Source organism: Fistularia commersonii, chromosome 8 (genome assembly GCF_037954325.1).
Source record: "Fistularia commersonii isolate RoL2024-O1a breed Wild chromosome 8, RoL_Fcom_v1.0, whole genome shotgun sequence".
In the NCBI taxonomy this organism is placed as follows: domain Eukaryota; kingdom Metazoa; phylum Chordata; class Actinopteri; order Syngnathiformes; family Fistulariidae; genus Fistularia; species Fistularia commersonii.
Window position 1 is genome coordinate 8,395,975 of NC_141291.1, and position 26,240 is coordinate 8,422,214.

At 45.7% G+C, this 26,240-nt stretch overlaps 2 protein-coding genes across 24 annotated transcripts in view; one reads left to right on the plus strand and one right to left on the minus strand.

Annotated features, from left to right (window-relative positions):
• The first annotated feature begins 269 nt into the window (after positions 1–269).
• On the plus strand, positions 270–4,683 carry cdv3 (carnitine deficiency-associated gene expressed in ventricle 3). 2 transcript variants are annotated; one of them, XM_086150905.1, is made up of 5 exons: positions 270–654; positions 1,333–1,409; positions 2,466–2,599; positions 2,960–3,125; positions 3,237–4,683. In XM_086150905.1, exons 1-5 carry the CDS (start codon positions 469–471, stop codon positions 3,361–3,363), a joined length of 690 nt encoding a protein of 229 aa, XP_086007031.1. In that variant the 5' UTR covers positions 270–468; the 3' UTR covers positions 3,364–4,683. The 2 variants fall into 2 exon arrangements, with proteins under 2 accessions (XP_086007031.1, XP_086007032.1); XM_086150906.1 differs by having other exon boundaries at positions 1,336–1,409.
• Positions 4,684–6,996: 2,313 nt separating this feature from the next.
• The window catches only part of scrib (scribble planar cell polarity protein), a 62,957-nt gene continuing 43,713 nt past the window's right edge, over positions 6,997–26,240 (minus strand). For 3 of the 22 annotated variants that reach the window (XM_086150908.1, XM_086150912.1, XM_086150907.1), the window contains 24 exons: positions 26,097–26,213; positions 25,782–25,970; positions 25,044–25,163; positions 24,221–24,277; positions 23,622–23,678; positions 22,477–22,557; positions 19,629–20,042; positions 18,913–18,984; positions 18,709–18,762; positions 18,166–18,219; positions 17,718–17,840; positions 16,906–17,016; positions 16,467–16,517; positions 15,599–15,766; positions 15,050–15,209; positions 14,755–14,974; positions 14,586–14,675; positions 14,311–14,493; positions 13,293–13,442; positions 12,584–12,723; positions 12,139–12,176; positions 11,568–11,642; positions 9,997–10,051; positions 6,997–9,209 (listed from right to left, as the gene is read on the minus strand). In XM_086150908.1, the coding sequence (XP_086007034.1) occupies positions 9,073–9,209; positions 9,997–10,051; positions 11,568–11,642; positions 12,139–12,176; positions 12,584–12,723; positions 13,293–13,442; positions 14,311–14,493; positions 14,586–14,675; positions 14,755–14,974; positions 15,050–15,209; positions 15,599–15,766; positions 16,467–16,517; positions 16,906–17,016; positions 17,718–17,840; positions 18,166–18,219; positions 18,709–18,762; positions 18,913–18,984; positions 19,629–20,042; positions 22,477–22,557; positions 23,622–23,678; positions 24,221–24,277; positions 25,044–25,163; positions 25,782–25,970; positions 26,097–26,213 (2,916 nt within the window). In that variant the 3' untranslated portion in view covers positions 6,997–9,072. Of the gene's footprint in view, positions 9,210–9,867; positions 9,898–9,996; positions 10,052–11,567; positions 11,643–12,138; positions 12,177–12,583; positions 12,724–13,292; positions 13,443–14,310; positions 14,494–14,585; positions 14,676–14,754; positions 14,975–15,049; positions 15,210–15,598; positions 15,767–16,466; positions 16,518–16,905; positions 17,017–17,717; positions 17,841–18,165; positions 18,220–18,708; positions 18,763–18,912; positions 18,985–19,628; positions 20,043–22,476; positions 22,558–23,621; positions 23,679–24,220; positions 24,278–25,043; positions 25,164–25,781; positions 25,971–26,096; positions 26,214–26,240 lie in introns of all 22 variants that reach the window. The other 19 variants (XM_086150916.1, XM_086150919.1, XM_086150911.1 and 16 more) reach the window with 19 other exon arrangements.

A 26,240-nucleotide genomic window follows, 5' to 3' on the forward strand; every position in this document is an offset into this window, starting at 1 on the left:
ACCGCATTGCAAATAGATGTAAAATTATTTTTTATTGAAGGGGATTTTGCGTCTGTATATTTAACTCTTATAGTTATTTCATTAGCGAAATTCATTTCTGTGTGAATATAAATACAAAGAATATTAAGAGGTGACACAAAAGAACCGATTTTATATATAACTTTATATTACACGTAAGTTTTCGCTAGGTAGCGTCATTTCCGGTTCAATGTTGAAGTACTTCCGGGTCAACATACAGATTTGTCAAATAGCCAGTGTGTGCATGGCATGGTTGACAGGTTAGCAAGGGATTCCGCCTGGAAACTCGCCCTGACACTTTTATCAACTTGTAAAAGGAGTTGAAGTGTCAGAATCGGGACCAACCACACCTGGTTTGACCGCTCCCACGGCTGTCCCCTGTCTCGGCCGCCGGCTTTTCACCTTTGTCATTGCTCTGTTTCGCTAACTAGTTGCCGTTGCTCTTTGAAAATGGCGGATCTGCCGACAGAGAAGAGCCTGGACGACTTCTTTGCGAAGCGGGATAAAAAGAAGAAGAAAGAGAAGGGAAAGGGCAAAGAGCCCGCCGCCGGGCCCACGTCGGCCGCGGTGAAGAAGATCAAGAAGGAGAAGGAGAAGTCGGCCAAGAACGAGAATCAGGACGTGCAGATCGAGAAGGTAATGTAGCTAGCATGTATCCCCGACTATTTCATAGATAATCTGCGCCAGCTTCAACTGTCACATTCTGGATCCGGAGCAGAATCGATGTCCTCTCAGAATTGTAGCCCGCCGGCGGTTTGATGGCGTGGCCGGAGTCGGTGCTTTGGTGTGAAGAGGAAACGCCGGTTGCAACCATATGGCCCCCCCGAATGTCTGAGTCAGAAAAAAAGAGACTACAAAACGCAGCGTGACAGGCGTTTCCTTCCCTTCACCCGGCGGAGCAGGGCCGCCGAAGCCCCTCGTGTCTGCAGCATTCAGACCCTTTTCAAGCACAGGGCTTCTTTTTGCGGGTTCGTCGACATCGCCCATGTGTTTGCCGGGGGGGGAGAGAGAGAGGGAGAGAGATGTCATCCACCCCCACCACCACCCCCACCCCGCTAGGTTAAGTCGTCGTGGCTTTCGAACCAGACAGAGCCGCCATTTGTCATAAGTTGGTGCGGGGTTGACAGCCCTGTGGCCGGGAGGCAGGGAAGAAGAGCTGCTCCTTCTGACACTGACCTGGTTTCTTTAAGACCTTGACTACACACCGGTCATGATATCTGAATTCAACTGCTGAGGTGATCCGACCCCAGGTCCGTTTCTGCATCTTGAGGCTAAGAGTAGAACTATCACTAGTGGATGTTCCCTTCATCACAGGAGGACGAGGAATGGAAAGAGTTTGAGCAGAAGGAGGTGGACTACACCGGGCTCCGGCTGCAGGCTTTACAAATAAGGTGAGATTTAAAAAACACAAGAGGCCCCTTGACCTTCCACGACCTCTTTCTGTGAAAGTTGTTCAGTTCCCTGGTCCAGCAGGAGCGGTGGCCTCCACTTCCCCTCCATCTCCGCTTGCCGAAAGAGGGAAAGTGACCGCAAATGCGCAAAATGTGCCGCAGAATTCTGTATGTCAACATATTAAAAGCATTTACAAGTTTAGCGCATGATGCTCAAATCACTGGATTTGTTTTTTCTAAGTTAAATATCAGTAGGTACGACTGATTAACAGCATGCATTTTTTTATGAAACACTAGGTTTTATGGTGCAAATGATCCAAAAAGAGGATTTAAAAAGATCTCAACATCAGAGATAGTGACAAAGTCCTCATAGATCTTTAGTGGAACCCTAACAGGTCCTACATTGACCCGTCAGCACCAGTGGAGACATTTCCAAGTCTGTGATTTAGTTTATCCACAGTTGCTTATGGAACTAAAGTAATTAAGAAATAAATACGGCTCCTCTGCATGCAGGTCGTTTGTTAGTACACTGCTGTTATTGTGCTTCTACATCACCGCCCGTAACCCGCCAGAGATTAGATCTGTCGATTAGAATACTTGGCACATGGAAGGGGACGGATAATCTGGTTTGGACCAGTAACAGGACACTTTGTTGTCTCAATGTAAATGTAAAAATTGAGAGTAACGGCAGTTTTTTTTTCCTCTGGTCACCCACCAAACTGCATTTTGTACCGAGTTGCAAAAATAAACTGAATTTTAATTTACAAATTGATACAAAATGATGACTATAGAAAAGTCAAGTTGTCATTTCATTTCTCAGCTCACGACTGTGATAAATAGACCCATATATTTGCAACAAAAGGAAAAAAATTCAAGTTTGGTCATATTTGGTTATTCTGTTCGAGTGACTAAACGAAGATATAAAAAGGAAGCAAGACTGGAGTCGCTAGTAATCTTAAGATTTGTCCCATGAAAATCTCCAAAGTCACAGAAGTATAAAATGACCCTTAAGGACATTATTGTGTGTGTGTTTTTGTTTTCCTTCATGTTTTGAAGCGATGAGAAGGAGGAGGAGGAGTATGAGAAGGAGGAGGTCGGTGAGGATGGAGAGATTATTCTGGTCAGTGGAGACAAAGTGTCTGGGCCCTGGAACAAACCCGGAGCCGCCCCGCCTCCCGCTGCACCTGTTGGTAAGTAAACCGGAGTCCCGCTGGCAAAGATCACAACTGGAATGGAAACCATGATAATTGGAAGGAATATTCCCTGTTTGGTTTTTTTTTGTTTTTAGATTGCTTTATTTTTATATGTTTAAGTCTTCTTCATAAATCATGCACTCACAGATTTACAGATAATATTTGAGCTGTTTTTCATCCTTTTTATCTGCCACACTCAAGCTGAGACATGATGCAGAGACGTGCTCATTTTATCTTTTTTTTTTCCCCCAATTCATTGTGAGTTAATTCGATGATGCAGCTTTTTTTAAAAGATAAAACACTCCTAGAAACTAGTCTGCTCATGTCTCCACCCCATGTTATTATTCTTACCTGCAGTCGAGGAAGAGGAGGAACCGGAGGTGAAGCCCCCCGGTGTGTACCGGCCTCCCGGGGCTCGGCTCACCACCACCAAGCGGAGCGGCAACCAGGGCCCTCCTGAGATCTACAACGACACGCAGTTCCCTTCCTTAATGGCCACAGCCAAGCACACAGAGACGCGCAAGTGAGTACGGAGGGAGAGAGATCGATAGATAATTGTGGGAGAGGGCGTGCGGGCCTGTGGCTTTTCTCGTCCCTCAGCGGCACGGACTGACCACACATCCGTGCGTTTCAGGGATAAAGAAATGGAAAAGACCTTCGAGGTGGTGAAGCACAGGACCCGCGGCAGGGAGGAGACCGGCGGCGCCACCATGCAGCACCTGCAGCTCGACAACCAGTACGCCATCCTGGGGGACAAGTAACGCTGCTCCACTCCGTCCCTTCCGGCCCCCCCCTCAAGGAAGCTGAAGTCCAGCTGTGTGTACTGCAGTCCTGACAGAGCTTACGCTGCCACCATCACCACACACACACACACACAAACACACACACACACACACACACACACACACACACTCACACACACAGCAGTACCACTTCGCCACTTGCACAGACACTCCCTTTAACCAGATCAATGACATACTCTCCACACATTTGGTTGGCAAATCTGAAGAACTGCACTGCACCTGAAGCAGCTGTTACAAGAGGGAATGATTGAAAAGGAACATCTGCGTGGAAAAACACTGCAGCGGCGACAAACGACGACCCAGTCCTCCTCTGCGGATCGTACTCAGAGCGGCAGTTGTGCGGCACAACTTCTCTCTGGACTTCATCTTGCTTCGATAAAAGCCACAGAGGACCGAAGATGACTTTTGACGAGATGATTTTACAAACTTTCTGTGAAAATATCTATTTTTTTGCAAGACCATTATAACCCAATCGCACATAGTATTTTGGAGTGTTTTTTTTTTTTTTTTTCCTCTTGAGTTGCGGTTGGGGTGTCTGAAGCGGGGACTCTACCTCAACAGCACATCTGTGGGTGATCATGCAGACTGAGTTTTTTTTTTTTTTTTTTTTTCCTTCCCCCTGTGTGGCGAGTGGGACAGAAACCAACCCCCCCCCCCACACACACACACACACACACACAAGCTGGTTATCGGGCTATTAATTTAGAAACTTAAAGCTTTGTTTTGTTTTCTCTCTTGATGGTGGTGATGATGATGATGACACTGAAAGGATCTCTGGACAAAGTTAACAGGCTGTGGTCCTTATCTAGAATTCCTTTTATAAAGTGGCCTTACTGGTAGAAACTGCATTGTCATCTGGAGAGAACTGTGCTTGTTGTCTCGCAGGCTCCTGCCCGCCTCTGGATCTTCACCACTTTGTGGAAAACAAAAAAAAAAAAAAAAACAGTTACAAAAGAAAAAAATCCTTCTTTTGGAAGAATGTAGTGCTGTTGTAGTTTGCCTGATGATTACAAATACTAACTGTTTCTCACACCCAGTTTGATTTTGCTGCCCTTCATTTTGGTCTTTTTTTTTTTTTGTTTTTTAGTTATATGCAAATTAAAGCTTGTTTCTAATCCTAAACTTATTTTGTGATAACTGAAACAGATGCTTCCTGCTTTTGTGAACCCGATGCCACCGGTCTGTCAGTGTCAGAAATAATTAGGGGAAACCCTTTCAAAGGCCTATTTGCTGCAGTTGTTCATTCATACTGAGTAAAATGGTACATTTCAACCCTGATTTTTAAGACTGACTTTTTTGTTACCCCAGATCTGTTAATGCAGTTGTTCAGAGCCGGTAGCCTTATCCCCCCCTCCCCCCCTCCTCCCCATCCTCCAATATGTGCTGAGCCAGATACTCCAATCACATTCATACAGACACACACCCTTAGATGGTGGGATGAAGGACCTGGTACACAGATGCTGTTTCTCTGCTGCTCTGTAGAGGATTATAGTCTAGCTTCTTCAGCCTTAAGGCCACGCGCCCACCCACCCTCTTACAGCGCCACTGGAAACCAAGTTACAGAACCTGCAGTGGAATCCCATAGCTTTTTAATGAGTGTTGCTCTTAGAAATGCAAGAAATCTGTTTTTCTGTTACTTCCACAAGGTGGATGATTCTGCCCTCCATACTTTGGGTGAAGAGAGATACTGTTTGCAGCGAACAGTTAAAAAAAAAGACCCTATCAGATGAAACTTTGGAAGCTGAGCTTTTCTTTCCCAGGAAATAGGAGGTGTGAAAAAGGAGGCTGTCCATTTGTGGTGGAAAACCTGTCGATCTGGTGGAATTGGCAGCAGAGCCGGCAGTTGTTTTGATTATGTCATGTAGGCAATAATTGTGAAATTGTAAAAAAAAAAAAAAATGGATTTTAAAGTTGCCTTAAACAAATCAAATCAAGAAATTAAAGAATCCAATCCCTCCTCATTCATTCATTCATTGTGTGACAGAGCAAAGATGTACATGAAGTAGAATTATTAGAAAGAATCTTTTATCTCCCTGAAGTTCTGAAACGTGTTGCCATTTTTTGACGTAAAATCTCTTGTTTGTGTCTTAAGTTTTTCACTCTCCTGAAAATAAGCCATTTTAACTTTGCAGGTTAAAACATCAGTAACATTTTCCAAAAGCAAGCTCAAATATTGGGCTCTAAATCTTCAGTATGAGTAAGTGAATGCTGCATCATATTTTCTGGATGTGGGAAACCTGTGGAGTGTTTCATGATGACATCAGATCCCACCTTCTACTCCACGCCATTTTATGTGACGTGTCCTGCAAACATGTACTCATGAGTCATTGTGTTTGCATCTCTAGCTGAGTGGGCAGTCGGGATGGACGTGTGAATTCCTCATTTAACATGGACATTTGTCATTTATGACAGGGAGGTCCTGCGTGATAGCGTGCCATTCATAAACAGAAGACATGTTTTCAAGTTCTCAATATGTGAGGTTTTATTTCCTGGTGCATGTTTTGCTCGATGAACAAGCAGCGGATGTGGATGGACCACCGAGGTGACCTATGATCTGATACGGCTATGACATCACGTCTTATGTAACCTATTATTAACCACTGTGCTCCGCGACCTTACTCTGATCTTTCGGCGTGCATCTTTTTTTTGTCATCACATCCGCTTTTGTTACTGGTTTCCTGTCTCCATGAGAGTGCACGGACTACCTGACTGCCAGATAGTTCAGAAGCAGCCCAAATTGTAGAAACTGCAACGTGCCTTCAACCAGCAGAGTGAGGCGGTGCCTCGACCCAGACATGGAGGATATCCAGGATGATAAGGCCCTGGATCCTGCAGTGTCTCAGAGAGGAGCCTGCATGCTTGAAAAATGATCTGAATATTCTACACGCTTCAGAGCAAATATGGATAAAATGGGAAATTGAGGATTTCATTGTTAGAAGAGATTAAAATGTGATCTGTTCACACAACTGGAGAGCCTTTATGGTGGACAAAATATAGGAGTTACATTCAGTTTAGAGACAATCACCGCTATTTCAAAGGATTTGATAGGACACAATAAGCAGAAATTGTACTCCTTCCTTTTACAGAGAGGTTGATACCGGACCTTCACCTGGTTCAGCCGCTCCAGAAAAATTCTAATGACATGATTGTGTGATTTGACTGGCTGCCTTCCAGGTTTGATATTCTAGTTAAAGAAAATTGGGATTTCATCTTCGAATGTCGGCCCGGTGAATCTCAGATGCGTGGTTATAAACAGAAGGTGCAGCGGGCCGAGGCCCAGGAACTCAGAGACCAACATCTTGACACTTCCCGGTCTGTGAGCACTGAAACCAAAGCTTTTACCTGCGATCGTCTCGGAAAAAAGACTAGATTTGAAATACGATTTAAATGCTGGTGGATCAACTCCTGGTTGGAAAAAGCAACCTGGTGATGGAGTCTGTTACTCACTGTGGTCACTTTACACAATCACTTTATGACAAAATGATTTCCTATTTTGTCCTAAAAAAAAAAAGGAAACCAGTGCGGAATCACCCTTGGACTTCAACTCTACCGGGCGTGGATGAACCATACAAAAACACATCACACACTGAATCAACTTCTTAAATGAAAAGTAAAATTTATTATTCCTGAACCACAAAATAGACTTCTTTGGTTGTATAAATTCACTAGTTACAGTCTTGTATGAGCTCTACCCCTTTGACTCAAGGACTTTTTCACCCTTAACCGGCAACCTATTTGCAAGTGTAGCCCCCGAAGAGAACTCCAGACAAAAGAAAAACACAAAAACTTGAAACACTTCATTAATAATGTAGTGAACCCCATCTGAAAAAGAAGTTTAACCTACTGTATGCTTAAAAAAAAAAAAAAAAAAAAAGAGCTATCAGCATTTGCAAAATGTTAAACTGAATTTCAGTCAGTGAGCAACATGGAAATCTAGAATTAGAAAAACCCTACTTTAAATTAACACATAATGCTACTATGCTGTGATTATGGTAAACAGACGTGAGCGAAGACCGGAGGTGTGAGGAGACGGGTATCTCCCGAGGGTTTTTTAGAAACGGGCCGCGCTTCTTCCTGGCTCTCCCAACAGCAAACCCATATACTACATGCAGGAAGCGTCCCGGCGCCGAAGCTGTAAACCCGGATGCATCAGCAGTCCAGACACACGCCTGGTCCAGGTCAAGACTGGCTCAGTTTTACATCCAAAGCTCGCTTTCCTCTTGCTATTTGTACATTATTCACACAAAAATAAATGATTTTTTTTTTTTTTTTTTCAGTGGCATCCGATTTTTCTTTAAATTAACCGTAGACAGAAAAAGGAAAAAAAACATCTGCTACCTTCACGTCGCTCTGGACCACCTCCAGAAAAATGCAGGGATAGAAACGAATGCTTCACATTAACAAAAGAACAGACAGAACAATAAAAAGAACAGAGTAAGTACCATGAATTACAAAATGATGCTAAAATCGCATTTTCCAATATTCCGATACTTGATATTGTGAAATGTCGAGTAAAGCTGCCGACTCGGAGCAGCGTCCCTCCAGTGTTTTGCAGATTCCAGGGGAATGTCGCACGGCCGGCGGACCTGGATGGAGGCTCATCGCCATCGCGGCGGTCGAGTCCTGATGCCGCGTGATGGCCGACGGCCGCTTCGGGTTCAAGTCATCCAATCGGTAGATATGTTCGCTGCCGAAGAGCCACGGTGCTTTTCACTGGGTTATTACGGAGACGTTAGCTTTTCCGGCTCCCGAATACCCGAAGGGTAAAGTTCTGGAGACCTTGCGGCCCTCCCATCTAAAGGGACGGGGGGTGATATGCACTTTGTTGTTTAAAAGCAGATACCGTTATAATGACAATTCGATTAAAAACGATAAGTGAATCCTCATTACACTCTAAAAAGCGTCTGCCCAGCGTTGGGATAAAAAGTGTCGAGATGTGGCCAATTGCGGTGAAATAAGATGAAGATCGACGTACTTGATGAGCTAATCTGGCAGTGCAAAGATGATATGTCCGGTTCCTGTGGGGGTTCTTTAAAGCTCTCCGTGGTTGATGACGGTGAAGGTAGCAGGATGTCCCATCAATATATACACTCCTGTCTGCCCGAGTCTCTAAAACCCAGGCCTTTTACAATCTATTCACTGAAAGCCTAAGGTGTTAGTATCTTGCCCATTTCTTCTCTCTTCCAGTACGTTTAAACAGCAAAATCATTGGAAATCAAGAAAAATGAACAGAACAACAACAAAAAAAAAAAAAAAAAAAAAAAAAAAGTTCAAAACAATCGTCCGACCCCTTGTTAAAAATCGACGGGCTTCTAAATGGGCAAAAACCAAATGTGGAACAAAAGAACGTGGTGTGCGGAAAGGGCAGTCCTAACTACCCGCGCCAGTCCGGCTCCCTGGCCTTCGGGGACTGTCGTCGCCATGCCAACTCATCCACAGACTGCAAAGGCAAGACTGGCACGCAGGATATCAGTGAGTGTGTGTTCAAACTATGCACTTTTTGTCTGCAGGGGATACAGATGGGAGCCAAAGCTCTCCCTAGACTGATACTGTAGCGTTAAAATGCCTGCATTGCGTGTAGATGAGTGTGCGTGTTTGCGTGTGTTAGCCGGTGAACCTAAAACGTGTGTGTGTGGGTGTGTTCTGTCTCGTCGTTGGTCGGAGGTGTTACGTGGGCACAGCGGTTTCCAGGCTGCGGCGTCCCTGCCTCAGTTTGCGCTTGTTGCTGTAAAGGGCCATCTCCTCCAAGGCTGAGGTGGCGGGGTGCGCGGCGGGAACCTCGGCATCGGGGCTCACAGCGGGCCCTGGGGAGGAACCACACACACACACACACACACACACACACACACACACACAGGAGACCATCGGTCACACATTTTTCGTGTTTTCTACTGGCAATCCGGCTCCTAGTGGCAGCTGTGAAGTGAAGAACATTCGGACGGGTTCAGCGGCGGGAGGAAGCCCTCACACGTGGAGATCCAGAACCTGCTCCGATAGGTTTCCTCACTGCGGCACGAGTTCACACTCCTGAGCAACGAGTGTTTAGAAGACTGCGACCACTTACTAGTCTTCTTTTTATATGTGTCAGAAAAGGAGTTTAGACAACTAGCTACTCACCTGTGTGCTCACACATATTATGTTGGCTAGAAATCATTTGGCTGGTTAGGTGCGCACCCCGATTGGAATCCAGGTTAGTGCAAGTAACGACCAAAGACACAGCAATCGTATTCTGCTCTCGGACGCGAGCCGATCTGCGTCCGATGGATGGCTGCAGGCAAAGCACACCCAGACAGACTCACTTGCCACGCCACCGTTTTGCCACATGACTAGCAGATTAGAATTTAAGTGCACAAACAACCAGCCGCTCTTCTCTCGCCCCCCCGCCCGCCTTACATACACGACCCCCCCCCCCCCCCGCAGCCACACACACGAACCCACAAACACATGCACGCAGTATCCTACCAACAGAAGCTGCTTATCCCATGAAGTCTCCTGAATTAAAGGGGATAGATGAAAATCGTACGATAAATGTCAAGTCGTGACATTTGGATCAGTTCTTCTGTTGACAGACGGAGCCGGCGAAATTCTCACCTTGGTTGCCGGAGCCGTCGTCGATGAACTGCATGTCGTCGGGCATCTCGGGCGACTGGAGGGGAAAAAGGACAGATGATGAGAAAGAGGCAAAGCGGCCGCGGTGGAGGGTGCTTGTTTAGTAACGGTTATTCCCAAGGAGGCTTCCACCACGCGACAGGTGGCGCTGGCGGCGGGAGACCAAAGCCGTGTGCCGACGGGCCACCAGTGTTTTAGCAGACGCCGCCGAAGCTCCCCAAAACACTGTCAGCGAAATAAAGCCAGGGTAGGTCTACTTCACTACTCCCCCGACAAGAGATGGGAACATTTCAGGAAGAGACGGTTTACTAGGTCATCAGTTCCGGGGTTTGCGTGAAACAGAGAGACAAGAATTACAGAAGACCGAGCAGTGTGTCCAGCGGTTGACCTCCGGGCAGATTTCACCCTGGATAAATAATCATGTCGGTGCACCGAAGCCGCATGTTTCATATGGACTGATTTCGGGGGGGGGCTGTAATTATCTGCAAGGTGAGGGTCATGTGACCGAGGTCCGAATGAACCGCCGGCAACAAGATCCATGCCGTTTACTGCTACTAGCGATTGAAATTTGTCACCCGACAAATTTAAATTCAAATTAAATTCAACAAATTTAAATTCTTCCATGTTTTCACTGCGCCCCTCGCCCTACGGCTTGTAGCACTCCCTTGTGTGGTCTACCTGACTGAATATATAAGCCCCTCTCTCAGTTCATGAGCTGAAAAATGACAATGTGGAGTTCATTTCACAAAGTCATTGTATGACAGACACCCAAAGAGAATATCTGCACTAACTCTCAAAGTCAGTGAGGCTAAATTAAAGCACACTAACAGCTTGGCAGCCATGGATATCTGACCCCGACCCATTCAGCCACTCTGGCAGCAGTCAGGGATTCCCCTGCACCCCCACACCCCATCTCCTCCTCCACACGGAGATAAAGATCACTAGCAGAGCTCTTATCCTCGTGGGAATGCAAAAAGACCCCCAGTGCAGATCGGCGTTTAAAAAAAAAAAAAAAAAAAAAAAATCTCAGACCCGTTTGTCCGGCCTGACATGAACCCATGCACGGAGAACCACTGCTGATGGAGGTGAATGAAGGAGTGGATGAGAAGCGGAGATCGACGCAAATCCCCGGCCCCGGAACCAATTCTGGTTAGTTTGATCAAAAACCTGTCTACGTCTCTGCAACCACCAGGCGTTATTGTGTGTGGCTGATTAGTTAGCTGAAAAATGAGGTGAGGGTGAACAGTGGCTGCCGGAGATTACATTTGTGAGTGCAAAGTGAGGGAGGAAGGAGTGACACCGGCGGTTGATTTGCTGTTTTCATTTATTCTGGAGAGCACCATTTTAATTATGTGAAATCAGGTGAGAATTAGTCAGCCGGACCGATTCGTTTCGCAAACCAGGAGGGGTTCGGGAAATCACCGGAAAGGCTATGTCTCTAGTCGCACCGATGCCTCTTGGATTGCATGAGAAACGAGAGGGGAGGGTCAGCGAGGAAAGCCGGGGAGAGGGGAGAAGGCCTGGGCCCCAGAAGCTCAGCATGCAGCCAATACCTGGATGTCGTATACGGGTTTGGAAGAAGGAATGGCAGCGAACTGTCGGTAGTCAAACTTCTTTGACGACAGGGACTAGAAGGATAGTAAACAGGCATGAACAGAGGAAAGATGGAGGACCGGAGAGCGAGATGAGAAAAGGGATGGAAAAACAAAAGGTGGGACAGGGTGTAGAATGGAAAAAAGAGGAGTCTGGATGAGGGGGAAGGATGAAGGAATGGGATAATGGAGAGGGAGGAGGCCAGGAGGCTAACGCGTGGTGCAAAACGGCCGGCGGCCGCGTGCGCTGCGGGAACAGAGCCTGCGCTCGGCTCTGCTTGGCTGGGTGGCGGTGAGCGCGGTGGCGGGTTAATGTCATGTGATTTTGAAGCAAACGCTCGTCGGTACCTGGTACGACTTGGAAAAAAAAAAAAAAAAGACTGAAGTCAGTATCTGTTCAAATATGAGGCGCGACCTCGGAGAATCCAAAGTGGAATGACTTATTTTGGTCTCGTTTTTGTTTTCATTCGTAAAAGAAGCGGCAGGAGGAACATCGGCTGTTTAAACGGACAGCCAAAAACTGAATACGTACCAGCCTTCCCGGAGAGGTCACTCCTCGGGGACTCAGCTCTGTCAGAGAAAAACAGAAGGGTTAGACCAGAGAGGAGAGGAAGGAAAGGAGGGGGGAGACGGTCTTTGCTTGGTTTGATAGCTTAGTCTGCACCACGGATACACTGAGGAAGGGTTTTGTTTGAATCCTTCTTAGGGACGTGATGAACACTAGACACATTGACAGCCGTCAACTGGCCATCATGGGATACGTCAACCATATTTTTTGTTGTTGTTGCTGAGAAATTGGCGGATATAATATTTCTAAGGACTCCTTGAGTTAGCTATCAATGAATTCATGGGAAACCGGAAAGCAGCCGCTGCTGTGGTGAGGAGCTAAAGCTGAACAAATCAGATGGAGAGTAGTTGCACTTTTTATTTGATTACTTTTATTACAGCTTTAACACGTCAGGACAGAGGCTTCCTACCTTCCATCGGGGTTGGGGAGGGGGTGGGCGCAGGCGAGGGCGACTCCGTCAGCTGGTCAAGGTTTCCACGCTTCTTCCCATCGCGAGATTTGGCAATGACCATCTGAGCTTTTAGTGCATCCTGTTCCAGTGACTTCATTCTACGACAGAATCGGCCGCAATGAGACAAACTGGGGGGAAAAGCAGACCTGCAGAAACAGAGACACTAACAGAAGGCACACACCACTATGCGTGGAGGAAGAGCCAATCACTACTTTCGGGTGCTCCTTGACCTGGTTTGCGATAAACGTTTTTTTTCTTGGTATCGTAAAAAAAGGAGGCATTCCAGGAAAAGGACTACCTACTACTAGTAGGCTTACCCTTGACTGAAAAACAACTTTTGCAAACTTATTGTGGGCTGCGTGTTAGTACTGACGACACGAAAATCAGAAAGAAAAAAAAAAAAAAAAGCAAGACACAAAAGAAATGGGGGGGGGGAAGGGAGGAGTGCAGCAGAGGAGGGACAGGAAAAGCCAGAAATGGAAAAGGCGAAGACGTGCAGAAGCAGGACGGTAGAAGTAAGGCAGCGGAAGCACTGTCAGTGTTACTGCTAGTGCTTGCTTGGATCACTCGGATCTCGGCCTTTATCGGCATACTAACACCAAAGCAACCCTGCACACCCCCGTGATGTCGTGCATCTGACCCTGCTGGCTTTGGCCAAGGAGCAGACCTGAGCTGGGAAGCTGCAGAGGAGGAAGTAGAGGAGGTAGGGGGCTGGGGAGTTGCAGCCGTGCCCTGTGATGCCCTCACTCGGGCTTGGTAGAGCCTCTTAGCCAGGTCCTGCTCATACTGCCTAACATCTTCCTCAAGACCAGAGGGCCTATGCCCCACAAGCCCAGGAGGTGGGGGAAGGAGAGCAGGTAACAGAGGAGGAGGACGTAGGATGAAGAGAAGGACATCATACATCCGAAGGATATGGAGGAGGAAGGGCAGATAGGAAGGAGAAGCACACAGAAAAAAGAAGAAAACCAAAGAATGGAAGGTAAAACACTAAGAGAAAGCCAGGAATCAGAGACAGGATCAGTTTTAGAGGCTTGAACGGTGAGAGGAAAGACTGGTGTTGAACCGCCACACCTTTAACCAGCACAGTCTGGGCATATTCAACCCCAGATCTGCGGTTAGGGGCCCTGTGGCTATACAGAGGGTTTCCAAACTCAGCACAAAGCATTTTTACAATAAACCGCTACATATTAAATTCATCTTTACCCAGCTGACGCATGGTAGCGTTAAAAAAAAATCTGTGTGTATTTCCCCCAGAAATACGCTGCATACTGAATGTATTTTCATCTGAACTTTAGAGGGGAAAAAGCCACGGCCAAAAATATGCATTTGCGTTTCACGTCGAACGTGTTCATCGGCATGGCGGTGTCAAAATGTTCATGGTAGGTGTGGTTTGCCGGACATTCGAAAGAAACATTTTCCATTCATTCCTGATTATGGATATTTTTTTTCTATTGTATATTATTTACAAGTTGAAGAATTAAAATGGGAAATATTAATTGTCTGGACCATATAGTTTAACAATGGAAAAAGAATGGATTGCGCTAAGAGACGTTTTTAACAAAAAGAAACCCAACTCATTATTGTACTATAACAAACTGAAATGTGACATAAATCCATCTATTTTTCCAGGAAAGGTCTTATCCAAACAGAGCCATGATCTTTTGAACCAATAATGCTCTATTTACCTTGCCGCCCTCCACATGGCTCTCTTCTCTGCTTCGAGAGCCCGTTTTTCTGCAGGGGAAAGGTCTTTGTCAGGGGCCACTGCCAGTTCAGGGCTCTGCATGCGTAGCCTCTCTTGGTGCCGTCGCTCTGCCTTTGCGGTTCGGATGGGAGCTGCGGTCTCCCCGGGATACACGGGGATCAGCCTGTAACCACATGCGGAACACAATTATGACTTCTGGGACACAAACGTCCAAACAATGTAATTTATAGATCCAATATGGGGTCGCGTCAATACCCGGTCATTGAGTTAGGCCTCTGCTCCAGCCTGAAGCTGTCATCAAGTGAATTTCTCGGTGAGTCTCCCTTGCCGTCGACCGAGGAAGGTCTACGACCAGGAAAAGCGATTAGAACCGTACGAGGAAAACGCAAGAAATATGAAGCGGTGATATCGTGCGAGCCTGTACCCGGAGCTGCTGCGGAAGCTTGGGGGTGTGACATTGTAGTTCGGTGGCGTGGAGCAGTGCTGGGATGGCGTGGATACTGGCTCCACTTTGTACTCCACTCCGTCCAGCAACACCTTGCCGGAGGCCTTCATCTGCGCCACCTGCTTTGCCAGGTCTTCCTCCTCATCCTCATCATCTTCATCCAGCAGATACTCGCGTGCCCGCTGCTCAAACTTTCTCTCTGAGGACAGCGTTTGATTTAAAATCGTTATTCTTAGCAAAAAGGAATACTCAAGAAGGGGCATTTGAGACCGACCTTCCTCCTCCCTCATTTTCTTGAGGTCGTCCTCTCCAACCAGGGAGACTCGAGGCTTGGGCTTGTCAGGCGTCTGCTGCTTCACGTCAATCTCAAAGTATTTCTGTCTGTCCCTGAAGGAGCGCTGCTCTGGGCTGTCCCTACCCCCAGGTGAAGGACTCTGTGTGGTTGAAGGAAAAGGAAAACAAAAAAAGATGTCATTATACGGTGCGATGTGACGATAGGATTAATAATATGAAAAGTGACAGAGGCGGGCAGCGCTGGTTAATAAAAAGGGGATTTATTAGTATTGACTACACAAGGACCTTTTGCCGGAAAAGAGATGATGATGCAGTGGAGAAAAGAAAAATGTCACAGACCTAAAAGAAGGGAAAATGTTGATTGGCCCAAAACCAAGCAAAGAACTACAGATTGATGTAAACAAAGTGACTTCTTCGAAGTGGCTACAACGCTCAGGGAGCAGAGACACCACCACCACCTATGAAGCGAAACCCTTCCCGTCCAATCGCAGGACGGCGCAGCTCTGGCCGTGGTGGAGGCGGCGGGTACCTGCAGATCCATGGACGGCCTGGAGAAGCGAGGCACCGCTGCCAAGCTCATATACTCCCGGCGGTCAGGTGAGAGGGGGGGGCCGGAGGAGACCGTACTGCTCGCACCCTTGCCAGCTCCCTCCTGACTTTCTATGTCATCATCAAACACCTCGCTGCTTAACTCAGGCTGAAAAAGCCACAAAGTTTGTCACAGGGCTGTTGGACTGAGATTGGTCAGCTGACTTTTAACCGACGTGGCGAACAAGGGTAAGTTGAGACAGCTGTACATTCGATTATGTCGGACAGGCTATCCAGATTTTCTTGTTATGGACGTTATGCGGCAGCGGGGAGTTTGGGCAGCCCGAGGGACAGTTTGGATGTTTTGTACAGTTAAAATCCATCGCCAGGATTTGATTCCCTCCATGAAAGGAAGTAACTGTAAGTCTGAAACTTAACACGTTCAAATTTGCTCTCCTAAACATTCAAAAACCTCATGCTCTTTCATAAATGAAAGGTCACATGTGTTGATGCACCCCTAAAGTAGAACACAAATAGGTGCTTCCCGGACAGAGAACGCTACAGTTGGCTGGACGTAGCAGCAGCTATGCTAACATGTAGCGCTCTTGCAAGTTTAAAGAAAAAAAAGTGTAGATCACGGTCTTTTTGTTTTGTGTCGCTCAGTGACATCATTCTCTGGCCTATCAGTGGCCGGCAGCCATCTGACGTCACATTTCAGTATCGGCTTTGTCCACTCGGAACAGCGGCAGACACAAGTAAAATACCGGGTTTTATCCATCACAGACAAGCATAAAGTACCAGTCGAGTCGACTTGTGCTGGAAAAGCGCCATTAGAAATACTCGAATTATAAGTAGGTCTCTTTGCTTACCTCTGGAAATGGTTGCTTTTGGTGGAAATTGTTCCGAACGCCATACAAGTCCTGGAGGGGAGAGCAGGAAACAGGAAGGGTAAATGAACGAACGACACTAAGAACGAAGGCAAAGACATAATGGAGCAGGCAGATTCATTAGTTCGACATAATAGATCACGAAATAAATGGATTGAAAATTAGTAGATGAGCCACATATGGATAGATGAATGCTTCGAGAGCATGAGCACCAGAATGGTACGGTAGATGATGGCAGTGGAGGTACAAAAACTGATGGGACGCATTCCACATGTCACAGCACATCACAAGCCCTCTTGACACTGTGCACGCTCGGTTCGGGCCAGGCTGCTCTGGTCAGGAGGAGGTGGGGCAAGACCAACCAATCAGCACAGCATGCTTTGTCGTTGTGACCCGGGCGAGTCCGGGCAGCACGGCCTACCTGCGGCGGCTCCAGCACTGCCATAGAGCGAGGCACGGCGGCAAACGCCTTGTATGCCTGCTTGACATTCATGGGGAACTCATCAGGCGGGGTGGGGGAGGGGGCGCGAGGCTGCAGGGGGGGGGGAGGGGGGGTGATTGGGGATGGGGTGTCGATATGGTGAAAGAGCCAAGGAGAAGAAGAGGAGGGGGACAGACAAACAAGAGACACGGAGGAGAGGGTAGACTATGAAAAAAAACAGCAAAGTTGAGGACGACTGGAGGAGAACAGGTGAAATACATGGCGGCTGGTTTCATGTGACGGGGGGGGGGGAGGGGGGGGATGCCGGAGAGAGACAGACGGTAGGGCTAGGAAAGTTATGACTGATTTATTTGATTTTTTGATTGACCTCCTTTGTGAAAACAATCAGGGAGACATGAAATGAAATTAGGGCTTTTTTTTTTTTTCATTATTTACCAATTCTGTCATGCTGCTTGCCAAAAGAAGAAATGAGAGGAACTTTTCAGACAGCTACAATTCTGACAAATATTTGCTCCTTCAGGAGCTCGTTGGAGTTGACTATGTCTTTTACGGGCCCCGTAGGTTCGGACGACCACCTGGGCCTCCCTGACGGCAGATACTTGATGCAATCAAGTACCCTCCATCCTTTATTTGATTTTGCCCTCGTTAAAAGTAAAAATAATTTAAGTGCCATTGCTATCTGCATTCCTGCCATACTGCGGATGGATATTATTGAAGTACTCTGGGAGGTACAGACGGCACAGAGCCCACGCTTGGTGCTAACAGCCCTACGTGGACGTGAGGGGACTTACAGAGGTTTGGGAGTTGAAGGGGGAGGGACCATGCTGGAAGGGGTTGGGACTGCTGCCTTCCGGGGTGCCTGGGGAGGTACTTTGCCGTACGCGCCCAACAGGCTGGATGGCACCTGGCCGAGTCTGGTGAAAAAAATAAGTGATATATAAGATAAAAGGGGTCTAGGAACCGACATTATCAGATTGTTTTTTGACCAACCTGACTTTGCACTGGTAACTACACTGGTTCTACAAATTTAATTTCATCTGTTCTAAACTTTACACAAGTTGCTCCAGGTAATCACATGATGGAAAAACATGACAAAAATGATATAGGGCTGTGGGTAACGTGTCAAAAAAAGAAAACGCAACACACTGTGTGTATATGCAGTTATTTCATTGCAGTTATCCCCCCCAAACATTGATTTTAGTGTTCATCATCTGACGACCAACTACGGTGGACACTCACAGACGATGAAGGGCTGTCCTTGCCAGTGGGGGTGGAGGTGAAATGAATGCTTGCCTGCAGAAAATAAATTATTCAAATAAATAAAAGTGGTCATGATAAAAGAATGAGGGGACATTCTAAAAGGCAGTGGGCATGTGGATGCGACCTGAGAGCTACGGGAGGCCAAGTAAACAGACTTTCCAACAGAGCAAGACCAGGTTTACCTTGAGCCAAAAGAGTTTGAAGACTTTGCCTAACTACGCCAATTTGCTTTTAATACAATTATTCTGATGAAACTTGGTGCACATATTAAAGTTCTCAATGTATTTTACCTCATCTGAAAGAATCTTGAGCCACAGATGTAAGTAGAGAAATGATTATGAACTTTAGGATCGCTAAAGCAAAATCCAGTCGGCGGCAATGATAAGCACTAATAACCAGCTAGCCAAGGAGAAGCATTCACATGCTTTTCAGTGGTCAAACTGTAGCAGACACAACAGCTGAACTCGCCGCGGTTTGAAAAACAAATACAGGCCAGAGCAGAGGGCCATGAGACCCACTTACGAAGCGGGTCTCCCTGCCAGCGCTCAGGGAACTGTTGGAAGAGGTGTGGCTGGGCTAAGGGTGGGATGAAAGGTCAAAGAGGTCAACTGTAAACTAAAGCTATCTGGGTGTGACTTGAAGAAGAGGAGAAAATAAAGAAATGGAGTGATATGGGAGCAGATGGTGACTAATGGGATGCGAGGGCTGGGCAGTGCAGCCGCTTACCGGTTGGATGGTGGGAGAGTAAGGGGCTTCTCTGACTGGGCTCTCCGTTCTGCCATAATCAGAAGACGGCGCCTGGGAAAGCAAAACAACAAACACGCGGTTAGACGGCATATCTAAGGGCCGACAGTGCACTCAAAACAGCACGGAAGAGGGACACAAAGAAATGCCCTAACAAATCTCAACGGTTAGTCTTATAGTTGGTCGGTCTTCTGGTAAATACATGAACATTTCTGTCTTGTAGGCCAGAATGAATAATGACCCCCCGCCCCACCCCCTGCCCCTTGCAGCTGTTAGGACAAACATTCCTGACTACGTGCTCAAATGCTTTGCGGGGAAATACAAACTGATCACAGCAAAACATGCACCTGTTCAAGTGGCTGGTTCAATAAAAGCAAGACTGAGCGCAACGTGTACGTCTTTCTCGGGAGGAGAAACACTTCTGTGCCAGTCTCATTAAACCTTGAAAAGCACAGGACACCCAAGTTTGGTGATTTCTTTCCAATACAGGCCAAACTTAATTCTCATCATATGTTGATTTGGCAAAAAGAGACAAAGATAAAAAAAATCTACAAGATTGGAAAAAAGTGTGAAAAGAGCTTTTGATCTGAAATGCAAAACTTTGAATCCAGTTCAAGGTAAACAAGTGAGAAAGGCAACAAACTGTGCGTTTCAATACACCATGCTGCTTCCAAACCACACTCGGGTATGTGGCTTGCCTTGCTGTACAACCAGGGCTGCAGGTGGCCTTGTTTTCCATAGCCTACAGGTGGCCCTGACAGGATCTGCTGCCCGGCAGGAAGGCCCCTTCCTTTACGATTGGCAACCAAAAAAGGATTTTCTTTGAAGGAAATGGGCTGGGAGTCCACCAGACACTCCTCTTCTTCAGAAAAGAATATCGGAGAAATACTTGTAGAGCCACAACTGTCTGTGTTGGAGGTTCCATTGGGAGGGAACTGGGATCCACGAATACAGTCGTGCTCTGTGATCAGACTGGGGGAGGATGCTGGGTTCATGTGACTGGCAGGTTGCGAGGGATGGCCTAAATGGAAGCCCAGAGGCTCTAACGGGGCCCCGCACTGGGCCTGTAGAGGGGCCTCCATGGGAGCAGTCAGACTTACAGAAGACGAGAACTGAATAGGAAGGAAGAGGGAGGACATTCAACAATAAACTGATAGGAGAGGCAGAAAGATGAAATGGCATGAAATAGCAGAGAAAAATATATACATGGTTGGCAGTGACTGACCAGAAAATGTGAACTTAAAGAGGAAATAATTGAACCAACAATGACCATACATAGATCAAGAGATTTTAATTTCTGAAAACAATTAGCCATTGTTTTGTAAGCAAACTGAAAGGATCTGGGGACAACAACGTCCCCGCAAATAGGTCAAATGGGTGTGCCCTTTGTTTGTTCATAAAAACATCACCAATTTTTCTGAGTCTCTAAAAATGCGTACGTTGCCATTAACAGCAAAACCAATCACACAGACTTCCTGAAATGTCATGGTTTTAATGTAAGTGCTCTTGGTGTTTTATCTTAAAATCTACATCTATCTGCAACAGTTTCAGCACTAAAGAATATCGAAACACTGAAAATAAAGAAAACTTATCTTTCCGAATAAAAATTATTCAGACTAAAAAGCGTCTCGGCCCGCGTGGCTCTAACAGGTATTTTGATACATATTTGACAGAGCCCCACAGATAAGTTGCTGACTCCATTTCAGTCAAGCCTACAAAAGTGGCTACACGTTATAAGAATAATGGCGTAATTACTTTCTTTTCTTATCAGATTAGTGAGTTGTTTGTACAGCTTCAGTGGCCACTGTATTGATGAAGCCCGATCACACCATTGCTCGGGAGAAAGGTATAAAGCAGCCAATGGGATATGATTAAACTGATGCACTCAGAAATTTTTAGAAACCGTGTTTCAATTAAAAAAAAAGACTGTACTTCATTTGACCTTCACATGTGGTGCTGAGCAGGTCTAAGAATACAACCATTGTGAGGCAGCAGTGTGGCCGTGCATGCTGACTACAGGAGTCGGTGGTGTAACAGGGGTCAGCAGGGTGGAATGTGAGCGAGTGCTCTTTTGGCACTGATATAGACTGCGAGGGACAGCTGGAGTTGGGGAATACGAGAGGAAAGCGTGCTTTCAAATACACTGAACTAGAGGGGAGGCATTTAGGTCGACGCGACCACGGTTTTCTAAATGTATATTCACACAATAGGTGAATTCATTATGGCGCTGCAGACCGTCGAATAACCAGTAACAACTGTCTCACAAATGAAAAACAGTAAATCCTGGTTGTAAAAACCTTTTCACTTGATTTGGAAGTATCTGTTTAGGATTTGTCTGTTTTGGATTTGTGATTGAAAGCTCCTCAATAATAGACATTCCACTGGGTCTTAGAACTCAAACCTTGTACAATTAATTGTGAATTTCTGCTGAATCCCTGCAGCGTTAGCACAATAAGCACGCAAGCTTTGTTTTGTGCTTCCTAACACAATCATCCCGACTTTTCCAGAATTCAGGCTTTTGAACAATCGGTTAACAGGTCACAAAGCACATGGATTGGATTTATCTAAAACGGGTTTTAACAATAACTTTAGTTTCAGCTGGGTGAAAGACAGCCAGCCTCAATGGCTGATTCTAAAACCGTTAAAGCAAGAACATGCACATGTGAGGAGAAATTGTTGATGGGTTAGTAGTAATATATTTTGCGAGATAATCATTTTGGTCTGCATACAAGTCCCATAGGATGTAAATCCATAAATTTAATAAGACACTGGAATATTTAAAATGATCTAACTGTTCATTCAGAGCTACTTAAAAAAAAAAAACAACTAACTGTTTTTAGACATTGTGAGAATACAGATTAAATCCGAACGGTCAGATTTATCTGCAATTGATAAAGGCACACATTTGGATCACATGAAAAATAAGAGTTGATAAAAAAGGTGCACAGATAAAGAAAAAAAACTGCTCAAAGTCCTCTATTCTCTAGGCCAGGTCATTTGTACTCACTTTCGGGGCTCGGCTGGCGCGTCCTTTAAGTCCCACCTAAAGAACTCCTCTGGGAGCTCAAACTGAAACTGTTCCACTTAGACGCTCCAAAACAGTCGAGCACCCCTCCCACCCGGAAAGACGCCATGCCGGCCAGATGCAGCTTTAAAATCTTGCTAAGAATAGTTTGCTTGATAAAGGGCAGCTGTCCCCTGCCCTCCTTCTTGCTGCCACTCTTTGCAACTTTTTTAAATAATGCTGACAAATGTGGAGACAGCACATCGAGCATCTATCTTCACCTCCTTGTGTACATTATAAATAGATGTCCTTCCCAACCTCGGTCCACCAGATACTGCGATGATGACACATTTCTCAGCCTTGAATACGTCTTGTTCATTTTCCCGGAAGACGCCTTCACATCTTTTATTTAATCCTGATGACCGGTCCTGCTCGCAAAAAGCGCTCTTCAAACCGAAACCCTTCGGATCACACCAAAGTTGACTTTGAGGTTAAAAGCAGAGTCCCTCTATCAGTGCTTGCAAACATTACAATGCACTCACCCTATTGACCTTCTGCAGACTGGTGGTGGGTAATGCAGCCAGGGTTTTGTAGTCTAGTTTTAGAGGTCCAGTGCTGATATTCTGAAAAGGGAATATGGAAATTATTGTGAAGACAGATTCCATCTGAGAGTCATTTTTTTCCATTTATAAATTAGATTTTGAGGTGGAGTGCATGGTGTTCTAATCTACTCTGAAATCTGCTTAAATTCCTGGGGCAGTATATATAATGCGTGTTGATAGTAGGATAACCACACACAAATATAGATTTAAAAGAAACCCTACATGTGGGAAATTTCTTTGCGATATGAATACAGTATTTCTACCATGGGTAAAGCGAATGTTACAGTAAAAGATAACACGATTGAGATGTTGACGACAACAGAAAGTCATAATATCCCCTGGGATCGTGGACAAATACGAGGACGGAACTTAAAAATCTGCATCGCACACTGGGCTTTGGGGGTATTATTCCATCAATTCACTGGTAAATGGGGGAAAAAAAAGTGCCCCACCCGATACTGGGACTTTTGAATCACCATCAGCCATTCAAGTCTGGTAGCACCTACATCCTCTCATCGTACTAGGCTAGCCAACTGCCATGACAGCAGATGCCTCACCAAGGGCTGGATAAGTCAATTATCTGGTGAAAATTAGACAGTTTAGGGTGTTTTGATACGTAGAATTTCACATTTATATTATATGTTTATTAAAAGCAAAATGAAATCAAAAAAAACTTTTAAATGATTGTATAATTTACAAAACACAATCCTTGCACCCCAGTTTTTTTGAAACCGTGGTCTCTGAAATTTCAGATTTGGCTAAGATTCTCTAAACAGCGTTTGCTGCTGTCTGAAGATCCGATTAAGCCAAATATCCATCGACCAGCAAGAGAGTCTTTTACCTTCTCATCACCAGGGCACACGTTTGTGTCTGAGATATCCTTGTCAAATAAAAATAAGCCACTCGAGAATAGATAAATCAATTTAGCGGGAAAAAAAGATGTATCATTTTCCCTTTTAAGCTGGACAGAGGAGCACTGTAAACTCCTGTGGAAGCAGCGTCACGGCACAGGTACCAGTGACGAACCATCGTTCCGCTCGAACACAAGGGTTTGTCCGAGGCCCTGCTGTCGAGGAGTTTCTCACCTCAGTCTCCGCTTCTAGCAGGCGAGTTGCCTCCTCTCGCTCCAAGCGCATTCGCTCCTTCACCAAGAAAGGAAGGGGAGGAGGGCACACAGGAGAAGACACCCAACCACACAGGCACACAGTAAATGCGGTGGAAGGTGAAATGGCAGACGAAAGCACAGCGTTACAGAGGGTGACACGGAGAGGAATAAGAGCGGAAAGGTGGCATGGAGAGGGAAGGGTTTTATGTCACAAACACACCAAAGGCGAGGGAAGACGAGAGAAAACCAGGGGAAACAAAGTATAGAATCCACAAAAGTTAAAAAAGTCCTATTCATTCACTATGGGAGAAGAAAAAGCATGCAAGGTGGGACATTGCAGGAATAGCTTTGTCAAACAAATACCCACACAGGGCGCAGACGGGAAGCTTCATTCACCCGATACAGACAGACTCTAAAGCTCCACCCTGCAGTGTGAGGCAGACTATTGTTTTGCTCCCCCCCGAAAAAAACTACCATGGAGAAAAAAATAGAATTCTCTAACTTTGTTGCAATCTATTTGTTGTTCTGGCGTGTATCACTTGCTGTCAACAAAAAGTAGGGGATTTTGGTTTCACTTACCACTTTCTCCATCTCCTCTTTTTCCCACTGTGACGTCTCTCTCACCATCTCAGACTCCTGAAGAAGAGCATGATTCAATATCCTTACAATTCCGGGAAGTGGCTAAAAGTCTCCGCGCGATCTCTGCCTTCATTCTAAAGCCATTGCAATTTATACGAGTGCTGCTGGAACTTTGGATTGTATGTCATTCGTGCAAATGTTAGCTCAGTAAACACTAAAAAGTACTCGAAGTAAGAGTGAAGGAACAGCAGAACCAGCAAACCCATACATTCCTTTCCTGTGGGCAGTTTCCCAAAAGCTAATCTAGACAAAACAAACAACTGCGCTGGTGCTTTCAAGCTCTCTGGTGCATGATAGGAGGGAATGAGACGCCACTGCTGTTGAAAACTCCACCTGCTAACACCAAATTGCTGTGGTAGCACAGTGTTGGTGCGACAGAATCGCTGAACAAAACATTTGATTCATGTGGTTGACTTAGCTGCTGCGATTACAAATTCGCCAAACTAATTCCTGGTATGTGGATGACTCCCGTATAAAACAGTTGCATGACAGTGACTTCCCGGTCTAGAAACTAGAAATGTGCCACGGCTTTATTTTTCTATATATGGAGAGGGAAAGAGCTGGGGAGCAGCTATCTGATGATGGAAAAAAAAAAAAAACAACACAACAGGTGTCATGTCTATGAGTTAGTCTTGATACTGTAGCTACAGTAACATTCATCCAAATATCTGTCAGGAAGTTTCAGCGATTTACAACTCATCTTGGTCTTATGAAAGCTTTGTTTAAAACCATAATTCAGGAAATATACATTGTTGTATAGTACCTTCTGTATTATGTCCATCTCCTCAGGGCTCAAGTCTCGATCTATGGAGGAGATGCTTTCCATACTGTTTTTGCGGACAATTCCTGTTGCGAAGGGGTTTGCAATGATGCCTGGAGATGCCTGGAACACCGACAGCACCCAGACAATATGAAACAACAACTAAAAAAATCATGAATAATTCAAAACTTGGAAACAATTAGTATGTGTTTTTTCATTTACACGAGTCATTTACACGGGGAACCAATTATTTTACCTGTGCAAATATTTTCCTTGACTTATTCCAACCCCAAAAATAACAAGATATCATACAAAAAAAATTGAAATGAACAATGATCTATCGTGTTTCCTGCCATTTTTATTTGAAAGCTTGTGGTTAAAAACCACAAAGGTAAGACTGGTTATTTCGAAGCTGTCTTCGTAATAGGAGTTGTCACGTGGGAATAACTGATTCAGTTAACCTGTTTGCCTAAAGGTAAGGCGGCCTCTTGCAGTAACGAGAATTAATGTGTTTGAGTGCCGCTTTTCTGTGTTGTACTTTGGCGGTGTTGTTTGACGATTCACATCCAATGAAAATAATAGAGCAAAAACTGTGTTGTTTTTTTTGTGAGTCTGTCTCACCATTTGAAAAGCCGGCCTTGGATTCTAATATTTCAACATCTCCATCGCCTGAAAACTGTCTCAAATGGTCCTGGCAAATACAGCCCATTTTATACACACTTGATTTCTAATATGTCTCACCTCCACGGTTGCAACTTTCTTCGGGTCAAAGCCGTCACACACCAGCATGACCAACGAGTCCCCGATAGCCCGAAGCACTCGCACCGCCTCTGTGTGCGTCATACCCAGCAGGCTGTGGTTGTTCACCTCCAGTATTCGCATGCCCACCTGCAGTCGGCCATCTCGTGCGGCTGCACCGCTCGAACTCACCTGAACAAATATTAAGCGTGATTCACACATTATCTCTCTGAATTCAAAACACGAAATATACATTGACTAAACACTGACGGAATAATCAAAATGCAGTATTTTGGCAGTCAATCAATGTTTCAATACTTTGGATATGAAGATGCCTTCATCTGTGGGGTCTAAGGGGTTTCCTGCGTGACCTTTGGCACCTCCACGAATACTGATGCCAAGTTTCTCCCCGGGCTGCTTCTGGATTACGATATCCTGCAGCAAATATAACCCTTGTTAGAT